At 34.3% G+C, this 12,734-nt stretch overlaps 2 protein-coding genes across 2 annotated transcripts; one reads left to right on the top strand and one right to left on the bottom strand.

Moving 5' to 3' along the window:
- Positions 1-227: 227 nt before the first annotated feature.
- Positions 228-1,529, top strand: LOC120633231 (39S ribosomal protein L13, mitochondrial). Its single transcript, XM_039903384.1, has 3 exons — positions 228-386; positions 475-753; positions 1,210-1,529. Exons 1-3 carry the CDS (start codon positions 363-365, stop codon positions 1,441-1,443), a joined length of 537 nt encoding a protein of 178 aa, XP_039759318.1. The 5' UTR covers positions 228-362; the 3' UTR covers positions 1,444-1,529.
- A 231-nt stretch (positions 1,530-1,760) lies between these two features.
- LOC120633230 (anaphase-promoting complex subunit 6-like) lies at positions 1,761-3,278 on the bottom strand. The gene is made up of 2 exons (XM_039903383.1): positions 3,181-3,278; positions 1,761-2,797 (listed from the first exon to the last, which is right to left on the bottom strand). Exon 2 carries the CDS (start codon positions 2,790-2,792, stop codon positions 1,854-1,856), a length of 939 nt encoding a protein of 312 aa, XP_039759317.1. The 5' UTR covers positions 2,793-2,797; positions 3,181-3,278; the 3' UTR covers positions 1,761-1,853.
- Positions 3,279-12,734: the final 9,456 nt, after the last annotated feature.

Below are 12,734 nucleotides of genomic sequence, written 5' to 3'. Positions count from 1 at the left end.
TATTTGTATAGATGAAGTATACGTATAAGCAAAGAAAAGGTATACGTGCTCTAAATAAAACGCAGTTTGTATATTCATTGGTTTATATAGTCGGGATGCGATTAAACTTGTTCTTGTTCTTTTGAAATTACAAGCAATGTTTCTTAGCGTTCGAGTTTTTTTAAATGTCGAGTGAAATTGACATTGACAACTCCGTGTTATGACATTAAGTTTGTTTTTATCTGGGGGCTTTGACATCTGTGCTATTTACATTTTTCTTCTAACCTAAAATTTGAATTACCTCTTTTAAAGTTTAACCTTTTTTACCAGTAAGCAGTTATTTCTAAGTGTAAACTAGAAAATTAAATTGTTTTATTATTAGTATGTCTGCAGCAAAGCGAGTCCAGGTATACAAACCAAATAATACTTATATTTATACGTATCTATTCTGTGATAGATATTTATTTTAAAATTTCAATTTAATCTATTTTTCAGCAATGGGCAACGTTTGCACGCACCTGGCATATCTTTGACTGCAAATGGCAGGATCCATATCAGTCTGCGCATGTTATAAAAAAATATTTAATGGGTATGCATAAACCGATATACCACCCAATGAATGACTGTGGCGATGTAGTTCTGTGCATAAACAGTAGAGAAGTAGCCCTCCGTGGTGACGATTGGCGTCAACGTGCTTATTTCCATCACACTGGGTATCCTGGTGGTGCAACGTGGACTTTAGCTTGGGAAGTTCACAATAAAGATCCAACTATGGTTAGTATAAAGTATGATGTAGGTGTTAACCCAACTCAGAGGCATGGCAATAGCATAACAGATGCATATGATCTTTAATTATCTTGCATATGACTTTCCACTTGTGTTTTGAGGCAAAATTTGTTAAAGTATGGTTGATTCATTATTTTTGCGGAAAACACTATTTTGCTAAAATAATGCTGTGTAAAAGCAAAATATATATTATTCTTTGTTTGATTCTGAGTCATTATGTAAGTTCTTTAAAATATTGCCCTTATAACAAACCATGTTCTGAGAGATGGGAGGGTGTTGACCAACATATCTCTTTATCTTTTCTAAGGAGCTATACTATAGTATTATTTGTATTTAGAGGTATAGAGAGGTATCCCTGCAGTGAAATTAACAAAACTTGAGCATAAAAATTTGTATTCATACAAATATTCTGAATCATGAGACATACTATTCAATTTATTTCAGATAATTAAAAAAGCAGTCTACAGAGCACTGAAAGGCAATCTTCAGAGGCGTCACACTATGCAAAGATTACTCATTTATCCAGGTGAAGAGGTCCCAGAAGATATAATGCAGAATGTTACGAACCAAATACGACAATTTCGTCCAGTTCCTACTAGGCTTGATCATATTCCTGAAGATGAAGTGAAACAGTTCCCGAAGGTTATGGAATACCCAGAAGATTATGTTCTTAAATAAACTTTGTTTTCAAAAAGTTAGTAACTGCAGTAATACTAGATTAGAAAAATACTTTTTAATTAAGAATAAATTAATTAGCTTTAATAGGTTTATGTTTTTGTTAATATTTGTTAACCCCATAACAGATAGCCAGAGCTTAACTATTGGCATAAAAAAATAGGTAACTTGAATAGCAAGCTAACAAATAAAACAAAACATTTTACAAATTTTAAATTCTTTATTAACAATCAATAAATGGGTACCAGTGTTTTTATGTATATCAAAAATAATTAAATAAATTGAGTAGATAAAAATAATTTAAACATTAAAAAAACCAATCTGAATATTTAGTTTTATCATTATAATTCCGCATCAAAGTTAGTAATGACGATTACAAAAAGGATTTTTATTTAATGTTTTGGCTGTTGGTTTCATTCTCTGCTGTAGGTATTCACAAATCTTACTTGGCTCTGCGATGCCAACTTGCTACTTACTTGCGGCACTTCACTGCTGATTATGGGCTCTGAACGAGAGATAGCAGGCGCAATTGTGCTTAATTCATTACCACTGGCGGAGGAACCATTAACTGGAGTCTTCCCATTAGAAGCTTCAATTTCAGTGTCATTTGAAACAACATCATTTTGTCGAGGCACAGTATCGTTTCCTTTGGAGGGGGCAACAGTTGCTGTATCATTTTCAACTCTTCCATCTAGGGATCCACTACCATTGTCAATTGTTTTATTAGGACGTTGGGGAGGTTCCACAGCGGTGGCATTTCCACCATCGTCTTCTACACTGTTATTGCCCAGCCATGGACGTAAAATGTTTGAAATAAGGTTTTCAATTTTGTCATGAAATTCTTTTTTGATGAGTGTAACATTAATTCTTGGGTTGTGATCAGAAGCAGTGTCATTGCCTGCAGTAACAGCAATATTGTTTTGAGGAAGACCAATGTGGTCTGAACTGGGTCCTTCACTCTCAGTGTCGTTGTGTTGTGGAGCAACGGCAGTGTTATCAAGGCTGTCTTCGTTTGCAGGAACTCTCGTTGTCTTGTTTTGGTCTAACTTTTCTTGAATTTTCTTTCTGAGTGCCTCCCTAATGCTACTGAGAGCATTTACTATTGTCATTGCTAATTTTTCATCAGAATCGTCTTCATCATCATCATTTTCTTCTGCTTCATCAGATTCATCAGAATTTCCGAGCTGTTCTAGAGGAGACTCACGTATCCCATTGCTCACTTGGCTATCGCTATCTCCCGATCCTTGGGACGGTTGCAATTGCTCAACCTCTTCAATTCTTGCCGGAAGTCTTTCTGGACGAGGTATTGCGCATACCACAGTCAAAAATGCGAGGGCCAATAAAAACTTCATTTTACCTGAAATATGGATGCAATTGCAGTACGAATAAAGTTGAAGAATACTTTAAAGAAATATTTAATTAATTGGCTGTAATCTGTAGTCTATACTCATATCATAAATGGAAAAGTATTTTTGTCCTTACTTTACGCCCTAACTAAGCAACCAATTAACTAGATTTTTGGCATAGAGTGAGTTAAAAGGACGGAGAGTAACAAAGGCCTGTTTTTATCCTAGGAAAACAAATGGTTCCCACAGAATTTGTAAAAAACCCAACGAGATGACCACGACTACTCTAGCAAGAGTGTTACGATAAAGAAGAACAGAAGAAGTTCAATGTAATGAGGATAGGTAAATTCAGTCAATTTGAATTGGTATGTTTAAAAAAATAAATATTTCCTACCTGAGGATTCGAGAGTCCTTGTTTTCCTCGCCGCGTTGCTTTCTAGGTCAATGCTAAACAATAGCCGTTAGTGCTAATATATATTATGTCCTAATCAATATTCTTATCTTTCGTCTATGATAACAGCATCTGAACAATGCTATGGTGGTTTTCCCACATTCTGATTACTCATGAGAGCCGTTGACAAGCAGTGATTGCAAACACTTGAAAATGAGTTGGAAATCACCCCAATGTAGTTGAATCATATGTCGTATGGTACGCGTGATATACCTATAATACGATCATTCCTATTATCAATTTCTAATAACCTACCTAGTGCTAGATAGGTATATATTTAGACGGCCGAGTGGCGCAGTGGGCAGCGATCCTGCTTTCCGAGTCCAAGGTCGTGGGTTCGATTCCCACAACTGGAAAATGGTTTTGTGATTAACATGAATGTTTTTCAGTAACTGGGTGTTGAAATGTATATTATAAGTATTTATGAGTATTTTATTCATAAAAAGATATTCATCAGCTATCTTAGTACCCATAACACAAGCTACTATTGTCGTAGTATATTTATTTATTAAAAAAAATAATATATATATATATATATATATATATATATATATATATATATATAAAAGCGCAGAAGGGCCTTCTTCTAAACTCATTTCTGAACTCATTGTAAATTAACAACTCTTCTTTTAAAATAATAACACAAGTCAGTACAAACATAAAATTATTATATTCCTCTAGTATGTATTATATCACAATAATAATTATTCCAATCGATATTACTAATTATCAGTATTTCAATAAATACTATCATAAAGTAATTTGTTTAAGTTAACAAACAGCGATTCGTCGCAAAAACGGCGCGCTGGTTCTTCCCGCCTCTCGAGAAATAACCAAGATGGCGATCCTTTTCCCCGCTACCATAAACGCGACGCTCCGCTAGGCCGCAGGCCGTATGCACTCTAAACTTTGACGCGCCGTCATATATATAGATTTTTTTTATATCACTACAAGCGAGTCCTTGATTACAATCTCACCTGCAAGTGTAACTGCAAGTGATGATGCAGTCTAAGATGCCAATGGGCTAACCTGGGCAAGTTAGGGGTATAGAAGTTGTATTCAACCTATAAACCTTATCAGTTTTTACGCGACATCGTACCAGAACGCTTAATCACGTCTTTGTCGGTGGGATGATAACTAGCGACAGCTGAAGCCCACTAGACCAGACCAGAGAAAATTTGGAAATTATGAATTCCAAATTTGACCCTTCCAGGAATCAAACTCGGGAGCTCCTACTTAAAATCACAGCGCCAGAGAGAGCGTCAGGAAAGTAGATTAGTTTGAATGTGCAACAGTTTTAAGAATATTCATAAACCCATTACCGGCCCACTACAGAGCACGGGTCTCCTTTCAGAATAAGAAGAGTTTACCACGCTGGCCAAGTGCGGATTGGTAAACTGTCACGCTGTGGAGAACATTATCGAGAACTCTCAGGCTTGCAGGTTTTCTCACGATGTTTTCCTTTTAATCGTTTAAAGAAAGTGATATTTAAATTGCTTAAATTAAAAACGCACATAGCTCCGAAAACTCAATGTTGCGTGCCGGGGCTTGAACTCGGTCTCGGTGACAGGAAAACCGAAGCCTTACTCACTAGGCTATCACCGCTTCCCAAAACCATTCGGTTGTAGCAAAAGCGGTTGTCAGCAGTCGTTATTATTTTTATTCCACTGCAAATTAGCCCTTGACTGCAATCTCACCTGGTGGTAAGTTTTACTGCAGTCTAGGCTGGTAGGAGGCTAACCTGTTAGGGTATAGGCTTTAATATTAAACCTATAGGGCCATCGTTTAAAACCTACGCGGCATCGTACCGTAACGCTAAATCGAGTGGCAACCCGTCTTTGTCGCTAGGGTGGTAACTAGACACGGTCGAAGCCTCCTACCAGACCAGAGAAATTTAAGAAATAATAAATTCGAAGGAGTCGAAACCTCCTAATTAAATTCACAGCGCTCACAGTTGCGCCAGGTAGGTCGTCAATATTAACAATATATTTCAAAAGATATATAATTAAAGGTGCAGTTTTGATTATAGTAATTGTTTGGTTTATTATGATTCGTTGGCAGTTCTCAAAGTTAGCCCCTCTCCCGATAAATAAACCAATTTTTTTTGTACTGTGATTTGTGACGTTGGTGTTAAGATAAATTTCTCAAATAAAATATTTTATTATTATTTATTTCAGTTACTAAGTAGGGATGACAGGTAGATACCTAACCGTTTATTTATAGAAACGTATGATTCTGAAACGCCCACTTCACACAGGTGGTATTGAAAACACTTTTCAATGAAATCCACTCTTGATAGATAAATATATTGTAAAAACACTTATAAGTGGGGTTCTCAAAAAAAATGCAAAGTATATTTAAAATGCTTACCAATATTATATATGCAAAAGCGTTTGTTTGTCTTTCGCTTAAGCCTAAGCAACTAATTAACCTGATTTTGGCATGGACTTAGTTGAAAGGACAGAGTAAAATAGTCTTAGTACTATTTATACCATAAACGCGGGCAATAGCTTGTATAAAATAAGACATAAGAAAAAAAATATCTGTGATATACGTTTCGGATCTCCTTCTTCGGGGGACCGGCAGGGTGATTAACGTTACTTTTTTTATTTATTGTATGGAAAAGTGACGTTTGATTGCAGTGATTGCAAGATTTACGCTTGTCGCGAGATACGTAACTACCCTGCGGGTTCGATACGTGGCACTCATCTCCGACTTTTCGGAGTTATGTGCATTTTAAGTATTTGAATATTACTTGCTTCAAAGGTGAAGGAAAACATGCCTGAGAAGTACTCCACAGTGTTCGCAAAGGCATGTGAGTCTACCAATCCGCACTTGGACATCGTTTGGGACTACGCCTTAAACCCTATTCATTTATAACAATATAGTATTTGTAAGACAACATATTAGTCTTTATAAACAAAAAGTGGACATAAACAGTCGACTTACAAGAAATGGTCATAAATTAGTGTCATCTGCATATCGTCTGCGTAAGGTACAGAGGTCATTTGTGGGATTGAGTATACGCTTTTATAATATGATTCCTAAGGTGATTTTGGACCTGCCAATGCACAAGTTTAAAGAATTTGTTAAAACACATTTATTTCAGCGAGGTTACTATACAATTGATGAATTTTTTAATGACAAGGTTGCTTGGAAGCATCTGGCTCCGCTTTCAGCTCTCACAAGATAGAAAAATGAATGTTAAAATGTAAAATGTAAAATGTAAATTGTTGATGTTGGAAAAGAGCAACTGCTGAGTTTCTTGCCGGCTTCTTCTCGGTAGAATCTGCCTTCCGAACCGGTGGTAGAATCACTACAAACAGACAGACTTGACGTTTCAAAAGTGCTTATATTATTCCTACTTGAAATAAATAAATTTCGAATTTGAATTTTTTTGAATTTGAATTCTGAGAGGAGATTAAATGTAAAAAAATGAGGATAGATACAAAAACTTGAAAAACACTATGCTCCTTTCTAGGGTAGGGTGAGCATTATACCACATTAAAAAAAAACAATACAATTGTTTCAAGTAATAATCTTTAATCGGAATAAAGTACAATTTCTATAATTCGAAACCAACATCATTTAGAATTATCTCTCCCGTTTACATTTAAATTACCACTATATATATTTGGCAATATAAAAATAATGAATACATTAGACTCGAGATTTTCAATCGTACTACCTAATGTGTATAAATTATTTTAAATTTTAACCAGAGTGCTGTAGTCTAAGGTACTGAGCATAGCATTCAAAGTATATATAAATCAATTATATGAATATTGTTTAAGCATTTTGACTTATAAGGCTAGTGTATAAAGCCATATGCGCTGACATTAAGATTTTATCATGCTGCCAAGTAAAGAAAAGATTGATTTTCGTCCACCTGCAATTTTGTTAAATATCATATTCGATAACCTGATCGATCGGTGCAATGAAAGAATGTTTATTCCATATTTTCAATATACTCATAAAAAATTGAAATTTGGTGAAAGCTGAGAAGGAAAATGTCTCAAAATACTTTGACCTTGCTGACGAGATTACCTCCATGTGGAATGTCAACAGTCATTGTTCCGATAGTTGTTACAGTCAATGGTCTTCTCGCGAAAAGCTTCGACCAATATCTTAAGAAGCTTCCGCTTGGTTGTTCGATCAAGGGCCGAACAGATGGCAGTAATTCTTGAAACGGAACGTATTTTGAGGAGGTTCCTCACTCTGGAGGGTTTTTTTTTATATACATTTTTAATAGTGTTTTACGTTTTTCTTTTATAATTCAGGGTTGAAAATTTAAAAAAAAATTGTGATAGTAAAAAAAAAAATCTGACCGATTTTGGCCACGGTGGCCAATCTCCAGAGAGATTTTCCAACTACGCTGGTTATATTATAGTGCACAAAAGTAAGTACACTTTTCATTTCTTCATTTTCATAGTCTGTGATGGGACGGCAGCTCCGACACGACCCGAACGAGATCCGGTGCATGACCGACCGCTTAGCGTGCTTTCCGTGGCAGGGGATGTATCACCGCCAATTTCCAAACTCTGGCACGGCGAAACGGCTGGTACTATTTGATTACTAAATATGAATTTAAAACAATTGCATGTGAACGAGTCTAATTTTGCAATACATCTGATATAGACTACTTTGGTACTATACTAAGATAGCGGTTTTTCAAAACCATATCTTTGTATATTACAAAGTTTATCTTAGTAATGCGACTTAAATGACGGCCTTATATTTAAGTTTCCATAGATATCTGTAAAATATACATGAACAATATACACAAAGCGGTTTTCCGGTCAGTTGAGAGCACCAATCCACGCCGAGTTCCAACTTCATGATATTTTGATAGATAAATATATGTTTTTTTAAAGTAGTTATTTTAAATGCTTAACGTTAATCTCTTAGTTCAATACTCTGGCTAAACCTTATTTAAGCTTATCTAAATTGGAATACATTTCCTAACACATAATTATACACAATTTTAGACAACAAACATATATAAAAATATAGAAGAATATAACAAAATGTTTATACTTATTTATAAAACGTAAATTATAATAATTACAGGAAAATAACATCACCTCGTCGTGCGAACGTTTTAAAAGACTTTCATTGTTCATTCAAAGAATTGAACTGTAGGTATGCCCTGATAAAAAAAAACGGCCATGTGCTAGTCTGACTCGCGTACGAAAGATACCATATGCGTAAAAACACCACAAAAAATACGTCTGTTGTATGCGAGTCCCCTTAAATATTCATTTTATTCTGCTTGCTAGAATTGTTGTTAAAGCGGCAGCAGAAATATCATAAAATCTCAAATCCGTGAAAATTTCACCTATCTCAAATAAATATCCACCTAGTTAGGCACTGGGTGGATACTTTTTTTTGGTTATGTTTTAAAAGTTTTGGCAGGAACCAAATAGTCTTTTACTCAAAAGTTGAGGGCATATCTATAATTTAAATCTTTGTTTTAATTACCCATCACCATCATTTATTTTTTATTATACTTTTATTTTATTGTAAAGACAAACTTGTGCATTGAAGCGAAGCTGTGACGCTGTTTTTTTTGTATTTTATTTATTATTTACAATAATTGCGATTTCGCGAGACGAGGTAATCAAATTATACCTAAAACAAATTTTTTTTTTTTTTTTTCTGATAACTAACAGTTGAAAGATCGGCGCATTCATTGCGTAATGCATGACAATGGTGCAAACTCTGCTGTAAACAAATCTGTTCAAACTAAATTGACAGTTGTAAAAATAGTGATATTCATTGTGTTAATACTGAAAAGCATTTCTTTAAGACCTATCAATTTAATTTCGTTACAAACAGAATTGGCACCATTATCTTTCAACAAATGAAAAGATGTAAGTGGATTGTGAGTTTACATTTAGCAGCGTTCAAAGTAAACATAATTGCAAGTCCAGTGGCTGAATACCTACTCGCAATATACGTCTGCTTCTTGAAAATCCATCTATAAGGCAATCTAGAAATTCTGTGATATTGATTTATGTAAAATAATCATTATTTTAGCAATGGTTTAAACTTCTAAATATTCGATAGAAGCTTCCGTTACTTTGCGGAATTCAATTACAACAACATTACAAATACAATGAAAATAAAGCTCAATTTGCTATACTTCGAAGAATTAATAATTAAATTGTTTACTTATCAATTATTCATTGCAATGTCATCATATCCTGAAGATGCTACGGTCGGGGCGAAACGTGCGTAGAGATTACATTGCTAAAAATCTGTTTGGCGTGAAGCATAAAGAATGAAGAAATTATAAATTACACCGTACAGATTCTTCTGCTTTTCTCGGAGTATAGCAAATAAAGCTTAATTTTCATTGTTTAGTTTGAACTTCTACCAATTATATTTTATATTTTAGTCATTGGTGTCAATTATGTTGTATACTAATCTTTTCATCATATCAACCCATTACCGACCCACTACAGGGGACGGGTCTCCTCCCACAATGAGAAGGGGTTAAGGCCATAGTCCATCACGCCGGCCCAGTGCGGATTGGTGGACTCCACACACCTTTGAGAACATTTTGTAGAACTCTCAGGCGTGCAGTTTACCTCTCGATGTTTTCCTTCGCCGTTGTAGCAAGTGATATTATAAGAACTTAAAACGCACGTAACGTTGAAAGTGCGTGCTGGGATTCGTACTCGGCTCCCCCGAAAGTGAAGTCGAGCTAATTAGTGAAACGGTGATAGCCAAGTTGGTACTTGGCTATCACGTTTTCACTAATCTTTAAGGAAGAAACTAAATTGACAGGTCTCATAGTAGTGCAATTCTTTTCACTATATTTTCAGGGGAAAAGGACAGAAATACTTACATTTACATTAAGATTTGGACTTACAACTTTAGAGATTTAGTTTATGAAAAGGGTTGTTCCACCATACGCTAGGTCATGTACACTTTTACAAAAATTGGGTAAACTCATATTAACCCAAAAGAACTGTATTTTTAAACAACTTTACAGTAAATAAACTGTAGAAAAATATAATTACAAAATACAATGTGTCAATGGATTCGCAAAATGGCAGCTTTTGAAGAACGTAACGTAGGTACGTTCAGAAAAATACTTTGAAGAACCTACATAAGTGACATAGAAATATTAGTAATATACTTAACGTATGGTACTAAAAATATTTTAAAATGCAGACTAAAAAACTTGGACATTTGATTTCTTGGAGAACGAAACTGCTGCCGTTTAAAACATAAAAATAATGTATTTTGGAACGCATCTTAGTTATGACATTTATGGCACACATGTCAAATGCCATTAATCTGCTGAAAATCTGTGTCAAATGCATACAAATGACATTCTTTTCGCTTTCCAATTCTCAATGATGTGTATTAGTGCCACAAATGCCATTGCCAAAAAGATGTACGCCATTGTATTGCCCTTTTATTCTTTTTTTTCTACAACCGAAATTAGTTTCCTACATTAAAAATAGAACTATTACATAATATGAACTATAAAAGATAACTTTGGATGACCCCGAACATATTGAAAAGGTGTACAAATATCTAGCCAAGGCTTCATCCATTTCTGAAACACCCCCTTTTGTCCTTTCCCAAGGAGAAAAATGTTTCCTGCCCATGCTAGCCACTGTGGGACATTTATAGGTCTAGAATGAAATTTTGAAATCCTTTTAAATTAATACGTACCAAATATAAGTTATAAGTAACAAATTTGGATTAATACTCTCATTTAGAATTATTCATAGCTTTATACAATTGTAAAATTCAACTATACACATTCATATGTGTAAAACAGTAATAATTATAATACGTTCATATACTTAACATACTTATGCATAATGTAACAAATGATTATAACTAATAATCTTAAAGGGACAAAAATAAAACATATAGGACTTTAGACAGAAAAATGAGTCAGACTTGTTTAAACGTACAGATTACTCTAATCATTATTTATCGATGACACAGCCTATAGATAAATTTTTGTTTACTATTACATAAAAAGACGCACACTTATTTTGGTGGAACGACTTAAAAAAACTAATGAAATTAACAATGTATGTTCGTTTTAAAGCTGTAAGAACATTGGATTTGTTGTCCTCCGATATAACAGAATATAACTCAAATAGTTTCACAAACAAGTAAAAAGTTTTATTGTATATACCGGAAAATAAAATGCTACAATATTATCTAGCATGATGCTTTGTTTTGAGGGGTTTCATAGCTGGGTGCTATTTTTATATATAATTTATTTTAGTTTAGAATAATAAATGAAACCCAATATACCCAGGCATATATGAGCTAGTTTTTTTTTTTTGTACAATTGTAACCATTATTGTTTAGTATTAAGATAACCGAAAAATAATGTGATTTTACAAAAAAAAAAATTATCTGTGACAGTTAATAAAACCAAAGCCCAACGAATACCAACAGTTTTAATACGAAGAGTTTACAATGGAATAAAAGAAACTGTATAAGAGATTTAGATTAGCAAGAGTGTTAAAATATAATACGCTTTAAAGCCAGTATTCAGCACTAAAAGGCCCTCACTTATCAACATGGTATAAGGTTGGAATAGTTAATAAAGTTTCGGTCATACTTTAAATGACAGCACCTTTAAAATGCCAGTGTGAAAAAACATTACATAACTATTCCCAAATAGGATTGTTATCTCCAAAACCATAGAATACAATAGTTTAATTTTGTGTGCGTCTCTCATGTAATGGAATTTTCTCGGTTAGTTTAATCTGGTAAAGTTTTACATGACGTGCTTTGACACAATCTTATCTTTTCTTATTTACATTTTATCCTTAGAGATCATTTTCAAATACAAATGCGTACTCAATCCCAAATAGTACATAATGGAAAAGGTTATAAACGGAATATTATAGCAAAAATATGAAAATATCTTAGGCTAACGCACATTTAAGTGCGGGTCGCACCACAAATAAAAAACAACAGATAATATCTGCTATCTGTTTTAATAGAATAATGAAACAATACAGAAAAAGCTCATTTATTAGCTATGAGCCTAGTGTAAGATTTTCTACCTACGGCTTTTTATTCGAACGCGTGAATGATAATAGCGTAGAAACCATAGAAGGGCTACATCTCGTAACATTACTCTTTCCCAGTATTGCCACTAGATAGCGCTTTTTCCATACAAATCGTAGTTTACTTTTACGTGACGTAGGCAGAAAATCGAACACTGAGTACCTAGTGTGCGATTGATGTTCGCTTAGCTTAGCAACTAACGTAACGACATTTTGCGACCCCAAAGAGTCGTTTAAGCCGATGTGAATGAGTTCAATTACAAAGAGCTAAGAGACAAAATGCATAGTCTTCTTAGTTTGAATGTCAAACTAATGGCAGAAGTGAATTCGTTATGCTTCGGTAAGGGGAAATCCACTGTCAATTAGTTTCGCACAGAGGGTGCTAAATGTTTGTTATAAACGCACTGTCAATCTCCTTACAGTTCGCATTTTTTGCTA

The sequence above is a fragment of the Pararge aegeria genome, chromosome 21, assembly GCF_905163445.1.
Source record: "Pararge aegeria chromosome 21, ilParAegt1.1, whole genome shotgun sequence".
Lineage (NCBI taxonomy): Eukaryota > Metazoa > Arthropoda > Insecta > Lepidoptera > Nymphalidae > Pararge > Pararge aegeria.
This window is presented reverse-complemented; position numbering and strand designations above follow the sequence as displayed.

What these genes read in the sequence shown, in the direction of transcription:
- LOC120633230 (XM_039903383.1), bottom strand. Translation starts at nt 2,792, where the DNA reads ATGAAGTTTTTATTGGCCCTCGCATTTTTGACTGTGGTATGCGCAATA.
- LOC120633231 (XM_039903384.1), top strand. Translation starts at nt 363, where the DNA reads ATGTCTGCAGCAAAGCGAGTCCAG. An exon ending in CTGCAGCAAAGCGAGTCCAG is followed by an intron (nt 387 to 474) that starts GTATACAAACCA and finishes TCTATTTTTCAG; the next exon opens with CAATGGGCAACGTTTGCACG. An exon ending in ACAATAAAGATCCAACTATG is followed by an intron (nt 754 to 1,209) that starts GTTAGTATAAAG and finishes AATTTATTTCAG; the next exon opens with ATAATTAAAAAAGCAGTCTA.